Here is a 22342-nt window from a genome sequence, read left to right on the forward strand (position 1 = left end):
CCAAAATCAGAAATAATCTACTTGAATCCCACATCATAATATTTTAAGAATGTTCAATGACATTGCACTTTAGCTCTATTCATCCTTATAGGCATATTAAGATTATATTTATTTTCAGGATTTCTTTTTCATGGATTATATGCTTAAGAAATGCCCATTATGATTAACTTTTTCGGCATTCATATTACTACAATATGTCCTAAATCACCATCCTTGCAAACTAAGTGTTTTTTTGTTCTTTTCACAAGAATGATGGCATTCTGCTTCAAAAAGGCCTTCTCTACACTTCTACCATGGAACAAATGGTTTATTTTTTTTGTTAAAATCACATGATCAACTACATTTTAAAACTAAGTGAACAACAATGATTTACAAGAATTTGGCCAGATAATTACAGCGAGGCCATGAATTTCTTGATGCAATTTTTAACCATGTATACATTCTTAAATAGACTACATTTCCAACTTAATACTAGAAAAATGTGGGATCTGCTTATCGAATCTCAACTTTAAATATCCTTTTATTTAACATACATGCATTGAGACACTTGCATTTTCGTACATCGTAATTGACTTTTGCTTCTGTGCAGTTTGTGTCTTGTAGATAGTCGTATGAATTCATTAATCCTCATGTTAAGTATCATCCAACCACCATCATGGCGGCCTAGTGGTGTTCACTGTGTATGAAATTCTCACTATCTTCTCACTACAACATTAACACCCTATCACGACGACAAATTCGGACCCTATCTAGACAACAAGTCGTCGGTATAGGATATGCCGACGACTAGTCGTCAGCAACGAGTCGTTGGCATAGGCGTGTCGGCATAGGTCAATATTCTTGTCGACATAGATGTTGTCGCCATAGCTACACCTATTGCGACGACTTGGCGTCCGTACAGATTTTGTTAGTCATATTTTCTGGGAAAAAAATAAAGTTTTTTTAATTACCTGTCGCGACGACACGTCGTCTGCAAACCTTTCCCGACGACTTGTCGTCACTACACGTTTAATCTATTACGATGACTAGTCGTCGCTATAGGTTTTTCACAGGACTCGACTATATACCTATAGCAAAGACATGTCGTCGGGATAGCCACGGGTTGTTTTTTTTTTAGTTTTACAGAATTAGTACATTACCATTCTTGCATTTTTAACAAATCCAAAAAACATTGCAACATATATCAATTGAAATAAATTAACTAGGTACCATTGTTCAAATTCAAAACATCAAATTCAAGTTTAATATTACAATAAGTAGCTAGCTAACATTGTTCAAAATTCTAAAAAAACGTCAACCATTATTATCATAATCATATCCTTCTTCTTCCATCCTTTCGGCAACTTGTTGAGAGGTACTTGGTTGTGTGTTAGAGTTGAATAGAAAGTTAGGAAATGGTGGTGGTTGGAAGTTCAGAATACATGCCCCCAATGATGCATTATATTGTTGCAAGTATTCTTGCATTTGTTGTGCATCAAATTTGGATTGAGATTGGGACGATTTGGAAGTGGAAGGTCGTTCATTTAGAGTTAAACCGAAGTTAACGGTTGGTCTCCTACCCACCCCGCGAGCATGCCCGCATCTCGTTCCAAGGGCACGCTCTAAACATTCTTCCTCGTCTACTTCTCCGCCTTCCCCGTCCTTGCTTTGCATTTTCTCATATTTCTCTTGAATTTTCTCCTAAAATAAAGAAAACAATACACATACGTTAATTAAAACAAACAACTAAACTTAAATATTAAAATAATAATAATATTCATTAAACAAAAAACTATAATTAATAATAATAATATATTTAAACAACACACTCATTTCATTTATCACTTACCCAATCTTCTTGTGCTCGATTTGTACACCAACCCAAACCTTCTTTGTAGAGCATTTGTCTCCAACCCTCAATATGTTGTGGCTTGATATCCTATAATAAGTGAAAAATTGTAATAAGTGAAAAATTGTAACGACCCAAAATACGACCCAAAAATTTTTGTTTTAATATTACTAAAAATCGCAACGTCAACTATTAGATAATAAAACCATAGTAAATGTATCAGTTCAAAAATGAAGTTAATATCATATCAAAATATCTAAATAAAACTCCTAGGAATAAACTGCAACTATGGTGTGTGCCATGCCATCAATCTGAGCTCTTCCCCTTTCTTGCGGAAGTACCTGAAACCAAAACTGAAACTGTAAGCACAAAGCTTAATGAGCTCCCCCAAACTACCACATACCATACAATAACATATAAAGCACATACTGGGCCTTGCCCCTGCATCGAACCGAAGTCCGGAAACTGCATCGGGCTGAAGCCCAGACTAACTGGGGCCTTGCCTTCTGCATCGGACCGAATTTCGGCTAACTGCATCGGACCGAAGTCTGAACTAACCGGGGCCTTGCCCCCTGCATCAGACCGAAGTCCGGACTAACTGGCTGAACATGGCATAGCATAATCATAACTACTAGCATAAACACATATACTGCATACTGCATCGACCCGAAGTCCGGAACACATAACACAAAAACATGCTTGAATCACAAAGATGTCAAGAACACTGAAGTACTGCATCGGACCGGAGTCCGGAAACTACTGCTAACTAGACGAGTCGGCATTGTGGCCGTAGACCCGTTCCTACTAGAAGGAAAGCTCACCTAAACTACTGAACTCGGCCGATAACCCTCCGAATGCTAACTGACAACTCTCCGAAATGCTGCTCCTCTAGCTCCCCAAGCAACCAATACCAATAACAACAATTAGACTAAACTGTCTTCCCGGGGTCAATTAAGTCAGCATTGGCCAAAGTTCTGGTCAAAATCAACCTTCCTGATTGACCCTACTCGCCGAGTCAATCCGCCGAGTTCTTATACTCAAAAAACTTCCATAACACGACTCAACTCGCCGAGTCGCCCTAGGAATCGTCGAGTTGAACGATCTCAGAATTCCATCTTGACCAACTCACTGAGTCGCCACCCGACTCACAGATTCGAAGCTTAACCAAAAGAGTGTGGGGTTCTGCGACCTGACTCGCCGAGTCCAAGAACAGGCTCGCCGAGTCCAAGGCAATCTTCAACAGACTCGCCGAGTTGTTCTTCCAACTCGTCGAGTTCCTGCCCATCTTCATACAACTCGCCGAGTCTACCCATGTGACTCGCCGAGTCGCTTCAGATCTTAATCCATGCAATGGCTTTTCGAGCCATGCAGGGGCTCCAAACTGTAGATCCACTCTTCTAAGGCCCACCCTTCACGTAAAGTTGCAAACTTTACTTGAAACCAAGGAGCTATAGGCTTAAAACACTCTAGGGCTAGGGTTTAAGACAAACATGCTTCACCAACACACCGAGGGCTGCTACTTTATGGTTTTTTGGACCAAGACAAGCATAGATCTGAAGTAGCAACCTCCGATCTGGACTTCTAACTCGAAATGGCTCCTTAACATGCCAAAATGGCCCCAAAACATCATCCAAGAAAAGATCCAGAAGCAACAAGGCAAAGTGACAGATTGTTACCTTCAAACTGATGCTCACAACCAAAGAGTTGAATCCTCCAGCTCCTTAGTGGTCAAATCGTCCAAATCTTTCTCTTGTAAAAGCCCAAACATACTTTCCTCCTCCTCTTTCTCAAATTAGGGTTTGGAAATTGCTTAAATAATCTTCTGGCCGACAAGGGGGATGAGGAGAGGACATAAGGTCCTTTAAATAGGATGCAAAACCTAATATTAGGGCTTTTCTCATCTAGACCAGACTCGCCGACTCGCTGAGTCGGTCACTTATTCTATAACCCGCATCCAGCTCCGACTCGGCGAGTAACAATACCTACTCGTCGAGTCCCCTCTTCAATCTACACTTTAAGCTCTTAACTTAAACTTCTGAAATTTGGGATGTTACAATTATCCCCTACTTAAATTAGGCTTCGTCCTGGAAGCCTACTGCAGGATACGCTTCCGAACTAACCACTTGCACTGCAAACTCCCTATTCCCAAATAACTCAGGTCCTTCCAAACCCTACCATTGCACCGCTTTTTCAAATAATTTCTTCTCACGTAGCAACCTTTCCAAAACTCGATGCCGACCACCGGCCTCAATGTCATCACATAACAACCAAGTATCACCCGAGGATACTGTCCCCTTCCTGACAGGAACACACTTTCATGACTTGCGAAAGTTATATACCACAATAATTCACTGGGTTCTCTCTCGGTGCCAAACTATCCTCCCTTTTTCCATATCTGCCGATAACCCGAGCAACTCGCAAGGTTGGAACTCATTATGTCCTCTTCATGAGTCCATTCCTTTCATGCTAACTACCCCAGGTTCTCGCTAGAACAACAGAATCCACAGATCCACTTATTCCATTGATTCACTTATACTTGGGCATAAATCAAATAATCGTGCTATGAGTGGCTTGCCACTCCACAAGCTATCCATAAAACTCCAAAATACCATCACCGCTGGAGGCCCAAGACTTTCTGAAAGCACTGAACTGCCTGATCACTGACTGCCTGAAACAATGACTGCCTGCCTGAACACTGAACTGCCTGAAACACTGACTGCCTGAAACACTGAACTGCCTGAAATAACATGCTGCTACATGGCTGCTTTCCTATATCTCTCAAGACCTTTCTTTTCTCAATTCCCTTGACAGTCATCTGAAATATCAGGTTCCAACCCGGCTGCAGAGCCAAAGGACTCCCTATTTTTGTCGCCTCACACGACTTCCGAACAAAATCCTTCTCTGGAACTAGTTGCCACTAGTTATCATGTTACTGAGGATCTAAACGTGATTGCTACTAGACCAATTGTAGCCTTATATAACACGTAATCTGAAGCAATCCATTGCTTCCCTGATCTCAAAACTTCAGTGAAATGCCTACAGTCTTATCTCTGGCTCAACTAGGTCTAATCCATCCAGATAATCCCGAAATCCAATTCGTGGATTTCCACATCCTTACTGCTACGCCCGATCTGGGAGCTAATGTTTCTTCGACGTCCTAACAATGTGCTCATGCTATCTACCAACCTGGTGGATGCTACGGCTACACCTGCAGACTTACAACACTCTATCACTATCTGGCTGCTAGTGAATGCTACGACTACACCCGCAGACTTACAACACTCTAATACCATCTGGTTGCTAGTGAATGCTACGGCTACACCCGCAGACTTACAACACTCTAATACTATCCAATTGCTAGTGAATGCTACGGCTACACCCGTAGACTTACAACACTCTAATACTATCTGGCTGCTGGTGAATGCTACGGCTACACCCGCAGACTTACAACACTCTCCCTGCTGACTCTATCACTAACTACTATTCCGAGGGTACCCTGACTCACCCGAGTCCTGCTAGCGATCCCCCAACCTGATTTCCACAACCAACCCTCAGTTATCTAATGCTACAACTATATGGTAGTCTTACATCCTTGCTATATTTGCTTTCTGTCGAGAAATTCCTCAACTTGGTTTCCCAAACCAATCGTCTACTAATCCTTAATACATGAAACCGACATTGGGAAGTTTTCCAAACTCCCAACTCCTAAACTCCTGAACCCACTAGACCCTTCGGGTTGCTTTTCCTTCCTACACAAGATTACCAACCCTTTCTAAGTTTAGCATACTATTGACCATGAATCCATTAAGGGTTCTCCCCTACTTTTGTCCGGCTAATTCTTACAACTCACAACTTGAAAAGGATTCCCCATCATTCCTATCATCTAAAGGGGTCGATCTGCTGACAACCCACGTTTATCTCTGCTGGCGCTTCAACTAACCCTTCATCAGACCTACCAATCTTGTCGACGAATCGAGCACCTTTAAATCCCTGATTGTTCCTGCTTCATTGACTGCATCCTGATGACCTGCGCTTAAGGGGGGTGGGGACATATTCGAACTACTATCCCATTATCCTCTGGTTACTCCACTGGGAACTCAAGCTTACCACTGCTGAAAATATAACTAATCTATACACAACTAACACCTTCCCGAAAATAGTGGGACACCACCGAGTCACACTCACACTTTGCTACAATTACTGCATCCAAAGTGACCTGCTTACGGGGAACGTCCTTAACTATCATTCTAGATTCCAAGGTATGCAGATGGCATATGACTCAATCCCAAATAGGTAATATAATATTTCAATATAAGTACTTACTAAATCGGTACAGTAACGTAACAACAACATCATAAATCATAATTGACAGGAAGGTAAAAGATACGTACCCCCAACATCCAGTGTTGCTCGAATCCTTGTTGAAATCAACCGGAATACTCTGCTCCGAGCCGTGGGCGCCCTTGCCTGACCCTGATGTCTGCTGGCGGTTCTCGAAGTCCCAAGGGCATGAGCTGGCACCTACCCTGCTGTATACAAACTCAGACAGTGGGCCTTCTTTTGGCCCCTCTGACTACAACAGAAACATATCAGATCAAGCCCCTGAGCGATGGTAGTAGTACAATCTCTGCTAAAATGACCAGTCTGACCGCACTTGAAACAGCCGAAATCACCACCTCTACTACTCCTACATGCACCCCCGTGCATCCTGCCACACTTATCGCATCGGATGCGGCCCTGGAAGTCTCTCGGTCTCGAACTCGGCCCTTTAGTTCTTTTACCCGAACCTATGGGCCACTGAACCTCATCTGGTTTTCTCTTCCTTTCTGACTCCCGGTAAATCTCTCGCTCCTGCGCTACCCTGTCTTCCCCATCAAACTTCTGAACAACAATTGTCTGATCCTGAAGCTTCTCAGTCAACCTATCAGTGATCCTCTTGACGATGCTGGGTAGCTCCTTGCGACTGACTCGTGAAACCTCCGCAACGACCAAATCATACAGGGGACTCTCCTGGGGACAGGGTGCGCTACTCACTCCCGACCCCTGATGGCAAGAGCTAAAAATAGGATCCCCCCCTCCCTGATGGTTCCCTGGGATCCATAAGAATCGGGCTCTATACGAGCCCAAACTTCCCTGAAACTATCTCGGCCTTAAAGGCCTCAAGATGACTCTCCAAAAGCTCTATGATGGCCTCCCTAACTGAACCAAATATCACAGGAGTCTGATCAATGATGTTGTGCATAATCTATGTGGAAATGACATCTCTCATCTGATAATCAAACTGTCCGGCTCTAGAGCCTGAGCCAGATACCTCCCCGACACCTGAACTGCTAACTGATATCTCGCACAACGTCACCATGCTGAAAAACATATCACAATAACTGTCAGAATACTCATTGCTACTGAGGGATCTCACACATACTCCACCACTCCCTGGTTTCGTCTTGGCCCCTCTTGCATCGAGTACAAATCCACTACTTTCGGTAGTACGGGCCCATACTACCTTCCACATCTATCCGTACTTTCCTCAAGAGTTACCTTAACTCAACCAAGTCCCTTCTACTGCTACAGATCCCTGCTAATCTCATCCTAGGCTTGCCCCAGGGAAATCTCGGACTCTATCCAAACCAGTCCTCAGCTGCTGAAGGCCTCCTTGTAATGCCAATTAGTCATTACTTGAATACCATCACATGTGACGAGGCTTAGATAATCCTTCGAGTAAAAGATTCATTCCTACAATGGTTGGACGCAAACAAGAGCTGCGCAGTAGGGCCAAATATAGCACTCTGAGATTATTCAACCCTGATCACATGTGATGTGACGTATTCACCTAATGGCTAACTCACATCACTCGGAGTCCCACAAAGCACAAAGCAAGCAGCATTCGGACACAGGAAACTATTCAAGCAATTCTATCCTCATAACAAGAAACTGTACTAGCAAACAATGCTAAGCTCATAATATCAGGCATAATCGAAACAGGCTATCCTACTGCTGTCTACTCAAAACTAGCATGCAATTCTCATAAAACTGAAACATATAAAGCAGGCACATAAGGCATCCTCCTAGATCCTTAGTTCTATTCTAGCACGTTTTTCTACTGAAAATGAAACTAATAATCATAACATAAACTTGTATGGGTAATTTGGGAGTACTTACTTGAGCTCGGCTGATCGCATGCACCACACCCTTTTCTCTTTTTAAGAAAACTCTTTTTCTTACTAAGTTCTTTTTTTCAAAAATTCCTTTCGAAAACATTTCTCTCTTGAAAATCTTTTTCCATTTCCTCAATTTGAGTTCAGACATGCTCGAAAGCATGCCCGAATCCCTCAAACCAAGGCTCTGATACCAATTTGTAACGACCCAAAATACAACCTAAATTTTTTTATTTTAATATTACTAAAAATCGCAACATCAACTATTAGATAATACAACCATAGTAAATGTATCAGTTCAAAACTGAAGTTAATATCATATCAAAATATCTAAATAAAACTCCCATGAATAAACTGCAACTGTGGTGTGTGCCATGCCATCAATCCGAGCTCTTCCCCTTGCTTGTGGAAGTACCTGAAATCAAAACTGAAACTGTAAGCACAAAGCTTAGTGAGCTCCCTCAAACTACCACATACCATACAATAACATATAAAGCACATACTGGGCCTTGCCCACTGCAACGAACCAAAGTACAGACTAACCGGGGCCTTGCCCCCTGCATCGGACCGAAATCCGGAAACTGCGTCAGGCCGAAGCTCGAACTAACTGGCGCCTTGCCCCCTGCATCGAACTGAAGTCCGGCTAACTGCATCGAACCGAAGTCCGAACTAACCGGGGCCTTGCCCCCTGCATCGGACCGAAGTCCGGACTAACTGGCTGAACATGGCATAACATAATCATAACTACTAGCATAAACACATATACTGCATACTGCATCGGACCGAAGTGCGGAACACATAACACAAAAACACGCTTGAATCACAAAGACATCAAGAACACTGAACTACTGCATCAGACCGGAGTCCGGAAACTACTACTAACTAGACGGGTCGGCGTTGTGGCTGTAGACCCGTTCCTACCGGAAGGAAAACTCACCTAAACTACTGAACTCAACCGATAACCCTCCGGCTGCTAACCGAAAACTCTCCAAAATGCTGCTCCTTTAGCTCCCTGAGCAACCAATACCAATAACAACACTTAGACTAAACTGTCTTCCCGGGGTCAATTAAGTCAACTTTGGCCAAAGTCCTGGTCAAAATCAACCTTCCTGATTGACCCTACTCGCCGAGTCAACCCGTCGAGTTCTTATACTCAGAAAACTCCCATAACACGACTCAACTCGCCGAGTCGCCCCAGGACTCGTCGAGTTGAACGATCACAGAATTCTGTATTGACCAACTCACTGAGTCGCCACCCGACTCACAGATTCGAAGCTTAACCAAAAGAGTGTGGGGTTCTGCGACCTGACTCGCCGAGTCCAAGAACAGGCTCGCCGAGTCCAAGGCAATCTTCAACAGACTCGCCGAGTTGTTCTTCCAACTCGTCGAGTTCCTGCCCATCTTCATACAACTCGCCGAGTCTACCCATGTGACTCGCCGAGTCGCTTCAGATCTTAATCCATGCAATGGCTTTTCGATCCATGCAGGGCTCCAAACTGTAGATCCACTCTTCTAAGACCCACCCTTCACGTAAAGTTGCAAACTTTACGTGAAACCAAGGAGCTATAGGCTTAAAACACTCTAGGGCTAGGGTTTAAGACAAACATGCTTCACCAACACACTGAGGGCTGCTACTTTATGGTTTTTTGGACCAAGACAAGCGTAGATCTAAAGTAGCAACCTCAGATCTAGACTTCTAACTCGAAATGGCTCCTTAACATGCCAAAATGGCCCCAAAACATCATCCAAAAGAAGATCTAGAAGCAATAAGGCAAAGTGACAGATTGTGACCTTCAAACTGATGCTCACAACCAAAGAGTTGAATCCTCCATCTCCTTAGTGGTCAAATCCTCCAAATCTTTCTCTTATAAAAGCCCCAAGCTCACTTTCCTCCTCCTTTTACTCAAATTAGGGTTTGGAATCGCTTAAAGAAGCTTCTGGACGACAAGGGGGCTGAGGAGAGGACATAAGGTCCTTTAAATACGGTGCAAACCCTAAGATTAGGGCTTTTCTCGTCTAGACCAGACACGCCGAGTCGGTCACTTATTCTATAACCCAGATCTAGCTCCGACTCGGCGAGTAAGTATACCTACTTGTCGAGTCCCCTCTTCAATCTACACTTTAAGCTCTTAACTCAAACTTCTAAAATTTCGGATGTTACAAAAATCAATAGATTTCTCGAAACCTATGCCGACGACATGTTTTCGGCATAGGTTTTCAGTATATCGCGAAGATTTTGGTCGTTCCCGCCGGACTTCTATTTATGAGTGCGACTGCATGTAGATTTTTATAAAATCTTTAAAAATTCATATCTTCTTCATACGAGCTCCGTTTTCGATGCGTTTTATACCCATGCATAGCTACCGATGAGATCTACAACTTTCATTTAGACTCCATCGACTAATTTTAATTTTATTTGTAAAGCTATATTTTGAACAAGATTAGAGTATTAAAGTCCGTTAAAAATTCATAACTCTCTTCTCTGACATCCGTTGTTGATTGTCCTTATATCGTTAGATAGGTGTTGACGATATCTTTAACTCTCATTTAGATTGTTTTGGCTGAAAATTAACCAATCTAAATTCGATTTCTGCGCTAACACAGTTACTCTGAAATATCAGAAAAATCATAACTTCCTTTCATGAAGTCAGATTTAGGCATTCTGTATATGCACGCTCTCGGTTTTACAATTACTATGACTTTCATTTAGATTTCTTAGGCTAATAAGCAACCTATCTAAAATCCACTTTTTACGACACATTCTGTCGTACTGTGTTGAACGCGAAACTTTAAACGATGATAACTTCTCCATATGAAGTTACATTTAAGTGTTCCTTATATCCCCGGAATCTTCATTACGACCACTTCCTCTTTTCATCAAGGCTATTTGTCCTAATTATTATTCTATTATGGACGTATATTTTATTCTTATTTTATTATATTGTTCTAAGCACGTATACTACATATATCTACCCATAAATCACATAATACTCAGATAATTATCTTTATATATTTCATAAAAGGTTAGAATTGTTGACCATTACAATTATATCATCTTATTAATGTCTAGTGAAAAATGCGAGCGTCACACAATAAAATGCATACAGAGAATGTAGGTTAACTCATTTAGAGTAAGTAATGACAATAATCATCACTCGAGTCAAATCCCCAAAATCAATTGAAACCATGGAAACATCCCAATATACCCAAATTACAAAGTCATATGGGCTAATCAAATGGTTATAAAATAACCAAAATACCCCTTATGTAGGTTAATAATACATTCTATACATCTAGTACACATTACCCGTACAGGTGCGCCATAGAGTCTTATTATGACATTCCATATACTCTATTGAGACGCTGACATAACCAATTCTCATTTTAGCAACATATTTTCCTCCATTTTGGTTTCAAATTAACCCAAATTTTACCAATGCATAGTTATTTAGTAACTCACAAGTAAATCTTAATATGTCCATGTCTAGATATACGAAGTATGTAATATCTTATGGATTCATGGCTATTACGAAGATATTAATCATGCACTCTATGTTTCAAGTCACAAATGACTTTAGTGTGTTAATAAACCACTTTAATAAGACTTTATGATTAATAAGATCTTCCAAACCATAACTCAGGTATCATATTAAACATAAATCCAATCCTAAGTCATGATGTTATCCTTTCCATTATATTCCAAATACAATTATGGAGTTATTGATGCCATTTTGTCATCCTTTAGTAAACCAAAATCATTTTAGCTTTACATTGAATGAATTATTTGAATTCATAATCCATGTTTTAATACTTGACTTTATTTCTAAATCATTTTCGTTCGGTTCCAATGGTAGATCATCACCGGAATCACTAAGTCCAATACAATAACAACGAAAATCATGGAATAATGACTAAGACAAACATATATATGAACATACACTTCAAATAATCTAGATTTGAATCATTTACCATGGCTAGAAGCTAATTTACAACCCAATTGTGAAGTTATAGTTGCAAAAACCCCAATTCCATAATTGAAGTCGGAATTTTACCATTCATTACTTAAATGGAAACCTCATTATGTTCTAGAGTACATTTCAAGCATCAAAATAAACTTGTAATCATTAATGACCTATGAAATTCAGATTTGGTGGTAGGACTAAAAGCTAGGTTAAAATTAAAGGAAAGCATGGATAGATTATACCTTCAATGTTATAGTGAGTGATTCCAAGATTTTAAACCTTCACTTGAGCTTCAAACCATAGTCCTCGATCTATATCTGAATTCAGCATGGAGAGTCACCCTTAAATCTTAAATCTTTGTCTAACTTAAATTAAGTTGCTTGGGCAACAAATTTGGATCGAAAGATGTTTAAATCTATAAATATTTAGGATTTATGTAACGAGAAATTGTTTGGCTTTTAGGAGTTTTAAATTCAAAAGTTGTTAAAATTTGTGAATCTTTAGGATATACGAACTAAAAGAAGAAATAATCTATTTAAACATAATATTTTTTTAACATGAAACTTTCCCGTTATGCAAATATATTGTGCTATACATGGTGGACATTCATGTTCAAGTTTTAAATCAGGTGCTAAATTCAATTCTTAATCAAGTTCAAGGATGGAGGTAGTGGGAGATGGACGGGTGGTGTTAGGAGGTGTATGATGACCGTGGTAGTTAGAGATGGACCTTGGTGAAATATGTTCTATAGGTTAGATTTGCCGTTCAAAATACTACTACTACTACTAATAATAATAATAATAATAATAATAATAATAATAATAATAATAATAATAAGAAGAAGAAGGTTCTAAGATTTTTGGAAGTATATACTATATATAATTAAATTGGAAATATAGTGTGGATGCCATCCTTTCTATTGAGTTAGCACTACATGAACCGCCACCTCACCAATATTACGCGGAGACACTTTCACAACTTTTGCCGAAGCAAAAAAATGTTAAAACATATAGACCAAATTTGTAATTACGTCGATATTTAATTTAGGGGCTGGTAGGTGGGCAACATACCCTAAATTGTAAATTCCCATTTGACATTCTAATTTGGTCTCTCCGAGCGTATCTCCGTTGTCGATGGGTATGTTTCTACTTCATAAACCTTCACGTATTTAGTTCTCGTACAACAAATGTCCATATCCTGTTTTGTCGATTTATTTAGGAGATTTTGGTCGAATTATGCTCTTTATGCTTTCTTTTCCCCATTCCAGTTGAATTCGCAAACTCTGTTTTTGTAAATTTCGTTGTCAATTGTCACGTATAATTGGAAAACAGAAATCAAGAAAACCGATTTGCAAAGATCCATTAGATACGATTTCAAACATAATCGGATAGTTGTTAATTATGCAAGTCAGCGAGTATTAAAGGGTTTAAGCTAGGTTTTTCCTGTATATTATTTGGTCATGTAATTTCATTAGATTTATATCCCATTTCAATATAATGACAGGGAAACATAAAAGGAGGTATGTAACTCGTGTTGGAGAAGACAGAATCAGTAACTTGCCAGAGCACTTAATAGACTCAATCTTAGAGCGGGTCCCATTTGAAGATGCTGTAAAAACAAGCATTATATCAAAAAAGTGGAGGTACAAATGGACCTCAATGAAGGTGTTGACTTTTGATAACCACTTCAATGCAAAAATTGCAAAAAATGGAGCTATTGATTACAATGAATATATAAACACCATAAACCAAGTGTTAAACCTTCACAAGGGTCCTATCTCAAAATTTGTTATCCATATACCACCTATGCTTCTTGATAGCTTCGAAGAAATTGATGAATGGATGATGTTGTTATCAAGAAACAATGTGACAAAACTCGTTCTTTATAATTCCAATCGACGTTATGAGCTTCCTTCTCATGTGTTTTCATGTTTAGGATTAACAGAGTTGATATTGGAAAATTGTTTCTTCAGTCCACCACTTCAGTTTGAAGGATTTCATAATCTTGAAGAACTTTTTCTTCTGCATATTGATTTTGGGAAGAGTTTAAGTGGAAATCAGATGAACTTACTGCATTTTCTTGAGTGTACGAATGTTCACAATTTCAACATCAAGGCTACAAAGATGAAGAGTTTGATTCTAGTTACGTGTCCTGACGCTAATTTGCTACAATTGCTGGAAAATCCTTCTATTGTTGTGTTTGGTGTATCTTTTCGGACTTTTGAAGATTTTGATAGAGTTGAGATGATAAATTCCATCAGCTTTTTAAGTAGCTTAACAAGAATTGAAGACTTCTTAATCGAGGGTAATTTTCTTAAGGTATGATACGAAAATAGACTTTAAATGCTTTCCATTTACTCTTCCTTAATTAACTATATTTACCTATATATAATATACGCGAATACGTGATTGAGTATTGATAAGGTTAATTCAAACTATAGTATTCAAATAGATAAAATGACAGAAATGGTGGCTGTAACATTTTTTACAAAAATGGTCTTGTGTTTGAAATACAAAATGATCGAAATGGTCCCCGTGTAAGATTTTTTTTACAGAAATGGTCCTTCTGTATGAAAATTATAGAAACGGTCCATGTCTAAGACAAAATTACAGAAATAGAAGAAATTACAGAAATGAACCCTGCGTAAGATAAAGCTACAGAAATGGTCCCTCTGTGAAAAAGTTACAGAAGCAATATCCGTCTAAGACGTTTACAGAAACGGTCCCTTTGTAGGAAATAGAACAAATTACAGAAATGATCCCTGTGTAATATAAAGCTACATAAATGGTCCCTCTGTGACAAACATACAGAAACGATCCCTATCTATGAGAAAATTCAGAAATGATCCCTCTATAGGAAATAGACAAAATTACAGAAATGACCCATGTGTAACAAAGTTATTTAAATAGTCCCTATTTATATGAAAAGATTATAGAAATGGTCCCTGTGTAGGAAATAGAAAAAATTACAGAAATGATCCCTGTGTAAGATAACGCTACAGATATGGTCCCTCTGTGACAAAATTACAGAAACCATCCCTGTCTATGACAAATTTACAGAAATGGCCCCTCTGTAGGAAATAGACAAAATTACAGAATTAATCCCTGTGTAACGAAGTTATTTAGGTAGTGCCTATATATATATATGAAAAAGTTACAGAAATGGTCCCTGTGAGTAAAAACAAAATGAAAGAAATTATCCGTGTTTAACGAAATTATAAAAATGGTCCCTCTTGTTGCAACAAACTGTCTTAAAACCCTCGTTAGTTGTAATTCTCACGTTTTTATGCAACTTAAAATCTCACTTTCACCTCATAGTTTTTGTCTGCAGAAGTGATTCCAAAGTGGTTTCCATTATCAATGAACAGCTTGAAGCGTTTAGTGTTGCAAGATTTTGAAGTTGGTGATTTGGATCAACTTTATGTTGCTCTTTGTTTGCTTCGAAACTCACCAAATCTAGACACATTACGTGTGCACTTTGAGGTTGTTAACTAAAAAAATACTAAAATTATATTTTATTTTATATGTCACAAGACTTGAATTTTTATGTTTTTTCAGGAGCCTCGAGATTTTGTGTTCCTAGCTTTAGATCATTTGGAATATCCAAACTGCTTGGACTATACATTGAAACAGTTAAGGACTGTGGAGATAACATGTTTAGAAGGACTAAAAGTGGAAGTGCTTTTTATAAAGCTTCTACTTGCTCATTCACCTAATCTTGAGAAGATCTCCATTAAACCAATTCGAGGTCTGAATATTCGAAGAAGATTTGCGATTGCTAAAAAAGTTATGAGGTTCCCTCGAGCCTCACCAAAAGCAGAAATGATCTACTTGAATCCCGAGAAATAGTTTTATAAGAATATGTTCAACTTGAAATTGTTGTTTAGCTTTTATGCTTTTTGTTGTTGTAAACATAGTGGAATTGCTTGTTTTTCTTTTTATTCCCCTTGATTTGTTGTTTGACATGGGTGATTTTCGATAGAAGTGTCAAGTATGATGGATTTTTTTAGTTTACATTACTTCAAATGGTTTATTGTTGTCTCAAAATCAGAGGATCAACTGCAATCTCTATAAAAAAACTGTGATTTTTTTTTCAAAATTTTAATTACAATGTTATAATTGTGTGATTATTTTTGTAGTGCAATGTTATAATAAGAAAAACTTGAAAACAAATTGCTATAATTAATAAACAAAACAAGGAAAGTAGGTCTATATCTCTTGCTTTTAACTGTAAATAAAAATCTCACTTTTGCTTTAGAGTCTAGTTGTTGAATGCTAGAAAGAGCCATGCACATGCTTGTCATTATTATAGAGACTTTGTGGTTAAATTGCCAACATGACAGTTTTAGCACCTTCATGGTAAAGATTATTATGATGTTTGTGAAAAAATATTTAAGATGTTATCCATTGCTTTTTAAAGATGATGAATTTAATGCAAAAAATAAAATAAAATAAAATAATTCAGTGGTTTTTGAAAGTAAAAATGATAAAACACAATCGGTTAAAACGGTAGGTTTTGTAACAAAAATACAAGCATTCTAAATTTGGGAAAATTTCAATGTTTAATATGTATCAAATACATGCATTCTAAATTTGGAATAGAGAACAAATCACAAACAAATCATTGTAGGAATAGTTTCCTTGCAACTATCATATCAAACCATAAAGCTGATTAAGTATTAACCAAGTTATAAAATATTGATAATTCTTTAGTTATTACAATCCTCAAAAGTTGACAAATCCATTTGTGTGTCTTCCTTACAAATTGCAATTAATCACTTAGAATGTTAACTCAAGATTACGTTAACATATTAACTTGTTCCAGTGACCGGGTATCGGGGCGGGGGAGGAGGGGGTTAGTTATTTTCTAGGGAATAGTTTTTTTTATCAACAGTTACTTATTTTTTATAAATGTGTACCCATGCAAAGGGACGGTGACGAATGGTTCCTTTCAAAAAAAATAGTTTTCTATCGAAAACTTATGATTTTGTGTGTAAACGTCATATTATACTCACGTCATTGAAAACAAAGGCGTATCTTTTAACTGATACTTCCATGAGGGCGTAAGATGTAAAGCTGTCCAGGTAATATGCTTCTAGACAATGACACATAAAGTTGACATGTTTTGCGTGATCGATCTAATCACAATGGTATATTTGATGCTTAACAATAGTTTTAATTGAACTTATTGGTCTTAACTCTTAATGCAAATGTGAGTTAACTTACTTGCTTGAAGACTTAACCATTAAAGTTTATATAGATAAGGATATAATGATCTATTTTCAAAATATGATAAGGTTAACACTATCTTATTCCCAACCAAAACCATAGAGCTGACAAAAATCGACCTAACAAACAAACCCAACCCGAACCCTATTTATTTTTATTTTATTTTATTTTATATTCTAGTCGACAGACACATAAGGATCAATTTATAAAGTTCAACAAATTTATCTAAACAACATTTTAATGGATTGATAGGATTAAAGACCATCCAAATATTTATTTCTCAAATACAAGCAAACTTTGGGATCTTTATTATTATTATTTTTAAATAATATTATTAATGTAGTAATATAATTTTTTTCAGATTCATCCAAGAAATTATTTTACACAAAACCATCACAACTTACTATTATTTGTAATTAATCTAATCCAACCACTTCCAAAACGTGCATAAAATCACCCATTTTTAACTGTTACATAATCTTATCAATTTTAACTTTTATGTTAAATAAGGGTAAAATATGATTACAAAATAGATACAAATAAATCACAGAACTTTGTTGGGCATGAAAAAAGAAAAAATACACCCAAAAAACAAAGTTGCCTAATCTTATCAATTTTAACTTTTATGTTAAATAAGGGTAAAATATGATTACAAAACAAATATAAATAAATCACAGAACTTTGTTGGTCACAAAAAAAAAAGAAAAAAATACAATAAATTAAAAACAAAGTTGAGAAGAGAGAGATATTTATTGCAAACATATCTGAGTATTGAATCTGTCCGCATGCACATGTTGAAACAAACCTATTATCTATCAGTGGTGGAGTTATATGGGACGGTGGAGTACTTTAACATCCCCAAAAAATTGTTTTTTATATTTAAAAACATTATTTGTAAACATATTTTATGTTATTTTATCTCCAACTAAAAAATTATACCATGTTTTTAATACACGGGATATGATAACTATACAAAATATATCATTTACGGTTACTACAAGAATGGTAGAAAGAGTTTTTCGGGATGACGTATGTAAAACTAAGTTGCAGAATAACATCGATGATTAAGTTGTAAACAATTGTTTATTCATTTTTTTTAAATGGATGTGTTTTTACAAGTTTTTGATAATAATAGTATTGACCGATTTCAGGACATGACTAGACATATTCAATTGTAACTTTTACTTAAATTATATATATATATATATATATATATATATATATATATATATATATATATATATATATTTACCACTATAAATGTTAAGAAACTCTTTGAACATATAATTTTGAATCCGGAAAAAGATTATACCCCGTATTAAAATTCCTAGGTCCGCCACTATTACCTATGCATTCAAGTTGCAACTTTAATGACTTTTGTATACCATACATATCCTGCTCACTTTGATATAACTTTTTGATTGATATGTTTAAGCATTGAAATTGTCATACACATGCACACATAATTATAAACACCAAAATATAAAATATATCTTACCATTATAAGCACCCAAAATTTTCAAATTACTAAATATTTCTATATATGTTGCAAGAAAAACCATCTCAAGAACGAGCTACAAGCCGGAACAACGGTAATGGGATGTAGTGAGTTGGTTGTCGTGGTGGCATTTAGGGCTTTTATAGAAAGAAAGAGATGCCAACAATGGAAAGGGTAAATTGTGATGGTGCTCCGGTGGTGGCAAGGTGGTAAGTGGTTTGTGTCTAGGGTTTTTTTTGTGAGGGAGGGAGAGAGTCTTCCAAGAACTAAGCACATCCATATGCTTTTTCATTCCTGTCTACACCCCAATCACCGAAAACATGAAAAGATGGAGGCGGTTTTAACCAAATCTCCTTGTTTCTTCTTCAAAGTTGTTAATATATGGTTCTATAGAAGCTTATGTAAGAATCGGAAGCGATAATGGACAATTTTCGGGCAGATTAGTCTATTAGTTATTCATTATATAAGGAGAGGGCGGTAAGTGATGAGTGGTGAAAGATGTGATGGTGGTGGTGATTGGTTTCTCGGGTAAGCTTGTGAATGAACTAAGATAGGTTAGGACATATAAAGTAGATATGCGACAGTGGGTTTTCACGAGGGGTGAGATAAGGGATCGATTCAAATTCTGAATGGAATGGAAGTCAAATGATTAGCGCACGATATTATAATGATGGACCAGAAGTAAAGGGGACCGAGTCAAAGATATGCATCCGTAAATTGTACATGCAATATAACAACAAGAAAAAAATATACCTTGATTACTTGATCAAGTATAAGAAACTTACAAACCATGAGTCACTTGGTAGGCCAATTTTGGATACCATCACAAAGTAATAGTGATAAGGAAACTTCATAAAAGTCACCCTATTTTTAATAACTATTATAAACGTTACTATATTTTATATTTATCAGTTTTGATACTCAAAATATAATGTCACCGAATAGAGTCAGGTAGTCATGCCCAGTTAGCTTGACGCATTATCAAAATTCACATGTCAACCAGGTTGACGGTTAAACGGTAAAAATTATAACTAATTAGTAAAAGGAATCACATGTCAACCAGGTTGACGGTTAAACGGTAAAAATTATAACTAATTAGTAAAAGGAATGTTAGATTTGAGACAAAGAATAACACAATATTAAATTTTTGTTTTAAAACCTAGTGTTTTTTATGGAATTTGTCCATATAAAAATATACATTGATATTCTCGTATTATACAAGATAACAATCCTAAAAATAAGCGTAATGCATTTAAATTTAACCTTTGTATATGGGTTGGATATAGATCGCATTCAAATTTCAAATTTGTATATGGGTTGGATATAGATCGCATTCAAATTTCAAATTTGTATATGGATTGGATATAGATCATTAGATTGGTTGGCAAGTATTTGTTAGTTGTTACAAACCTTCTCGTCTACATGTAAAAAATTAAGATCGCTAGAGTACTTTTCATCTAAAATTTTTGACATTCGCTCTGAAGGTATCTTCAAGTGATGATGCGTAAGTTTCTACTTCACAAACCTCTATGTATTTGATTCATTGAAAGTCGTATGTGAAATCTCGATATCATGTCACAGTAATTAATATCTATTTGTTTGAAGTCTGTTCTTTATGATCTCATTCCAGTTGAATAAACCGATAACTTTGAGAAGATTATGTAGTACTTAGATACCGGTTAACTTTGCAAGGCAGGGATTAAGCTAGGCTTTGCCAGTATAATTTCATTAGTTTAAGTGACTATAAGTTAGGTTTTGCTAGGGGAAACCATTGATTCAGTTATAAGCTTGAGGATAAATCAAATAAACTGTAGACCTGGGAAAATACAATGAATAACATAGAGAGAGGTGAACCCTTTCTAGGGCTTTGTTAATATTTAAAGCATAATGATCATGTCACATATACTGCAAATAAAACAATTCTGTTATCTTACTATACCGAAAAGATGACAATCATTAACTCATAAATAGTGCAAATAAATCAACTCTTTTCTCAGTCTATTATAGTGTTTTTTAGAACATGACAGTTATAATGTGTAATTAATTTATTTAATTTCTAGTAACATTTTATGTTATGAAAACTTGTCAAAATTAAAGTGACGAAGAGGAATCCTTGTAAGCATGTTTGTAAGAAATAAAACGTAAAACGGAACTTTGCGGATAATAGCAATGGACTTTTCTCTACTAATATGATCAACGCACTTTATTGCTCCATGTTTTTTTAGTCCTTCCATTTTTTCGAAATAACTTACTTGTGTTTTTTAATCCAATAACAGGGAGATATAAGAGGAGGTCTTTAACTTGTGTTCAACAAGATAGCATCAGTAACTTACCAGAACACTTGATAGACTCAATCTTAGAGAGGCTCTGAATTAAAGATATTGTAAGGACCAGCATTATATCAAAAAAGTGGAGGTACAGATGGACCAAAATTAAGGTGTTGGTTCTTGATGAGCAGTTCTCTATAAAATTTGCACAAAATGGAGCTTTTGATCGTAATGGGTTTATAAATACAATAAACCATGTCTTGACCTCTCACAATGGTCCTATCTTGAAATTTCATCTTCATATACCAAACATGTTTCATGATAGTTACCAAGAAGTTGGTCAACGGATGCTACTCTTATCAAGAAAAAGTGTTAGGGAACTCGGGTTTACTACTTCAAATCGACGTTATGAACTTCCTTCTAATGTGTTCTCTTGTCTAAAATTGACAAAAATTGATTTGAAGAACTGTTTCTTTAAGCAACCACTTGAGCTTGAACGATTTATCAATCTTCAAACTCTTTTTCTCCTGAATATTGATTTTGGAGCTAACTTTTGCCAAACTGAGATCAACTTACCAAAGCTTAAGACGTTGTCCCTTAGTAACGGTACAAATGTTTATAGTTTCAACATCAAGGTTACAAACCTGCAGATGTTATTTGTCTATGGGTGTCATGATGCCATGTTGCTCCGGTTATTGCACACTCCATGCCTTCGCCTTACTGATGTTAGTATAGTATTTATGAAACCCATACAGGATTTTGTTCGAAATATTGACATTGGCTACAATGTTAAGTAACTTGCCCAAAGTTAGATCTCTAGTTACTGATGGTCATTTCCTTAAGGTATGCTACAAAGTACTCTTCCTCAAATGGAGTTTGCATAAACGGGTCCCACCTTTCCCAAATATCTAATCTCGTTTTTTTTCTGATAAGTTAGAATCTGATTTCCTCCTCATAGTTTTTTAGTGCAGAAAAGAATCTGAATTGGCTTCCACATGCGGTTAATGGTCTACACAATTTGTTGTTAACGGATTTTGAACTTGGTTATTTGGATCAACTTCATGGTGCTCTTTATTTGCTTGGAAACTCACCCAATTTAGGAAATCTGGGTATAGTGCCTTGGTACATGGTAATGTAAAGAGTGCTAAAGCATATTTATTTTGCTCATATAGTACACGAATTATATTTATATTCTACAATGTGGTTGCAATTTTATGTTTTTTCAGGGCCTATGCGGGACCCGCTTTAAATCATTTGGAATCCCTAAACTGCTTGGATTATACATTGAATGAATTGCAAACTGTGATGATAGCATCTTTAGAAGGATCAAGACCTGAACTACTTTTTATAAAGCTTCTACTTGCTCATTCTCCTTCTCTAAAGAAGTTTACCTTTAGACTAAAT

General features: G+C 36.9%; 1 protein-coding gene across 1 annotated transcript; it reads left to right on the forward strand.

The window, feature by feature from the left end:
• The first annotated feature begins 12997 nt into the window (after window positions 1–12997).
• Window positions 12998–15963, forward strand: LOC145070399 (F-box/FBD/LRR-repeat protein At1g13570-like). The gene is made up of 4 exons (XM_079017347.1): window positions 12998–13082; window positions 13449–14263; window positions 15263–15427; window positions 15503–15963. Exons 1-4 carry the CDS (start codon window positions 13079–13081, stop codon window positions 15791–15793), a joined length of 1275 nt encoding a protein of 424 aa, XP_078873473.1. The 5' UTR covers window positions 12998–13078; the 3' UTR covers window positions 15794–15963.
• Window positions 15964–22342: the final 6379 nt, after the last annotated feature.

The sequence above is a fragment of the Lactuca serriola genome, chromosome 1 (genome assembly GCF_051521515.1).
Source record: "Lactuca serriola cultivar US96UC23 chromosome 1, Lser_US96UC23_V15, whole genome shotgun sequence".
NCBI classification, from domain to species: Eukaryota; Viridiplantae; Streptophyta; class Magnoliopsida; order Asterales; family Asteraceae; genus Lactuca; species Lactuca serriola.

Coding starts and splice junctions, on each gene's coding strand:
- LOC145070399 (XM_079017347.1), top strand. Junction 14,264..15,262: donor TCGAGGGTAATTTTCTTAAG/GTATGATACGAA, acceptor TTCACCTCATAG/TTTTTGTCTGCAGAAGTGAT. Junction 15,428..15,502: donor CATTACGTGTGCACTTTGAG/GTTGTTAACTAA, acceptor ATGTTTTTTCAG/GAGCCTCGAGATTTTGTGTT.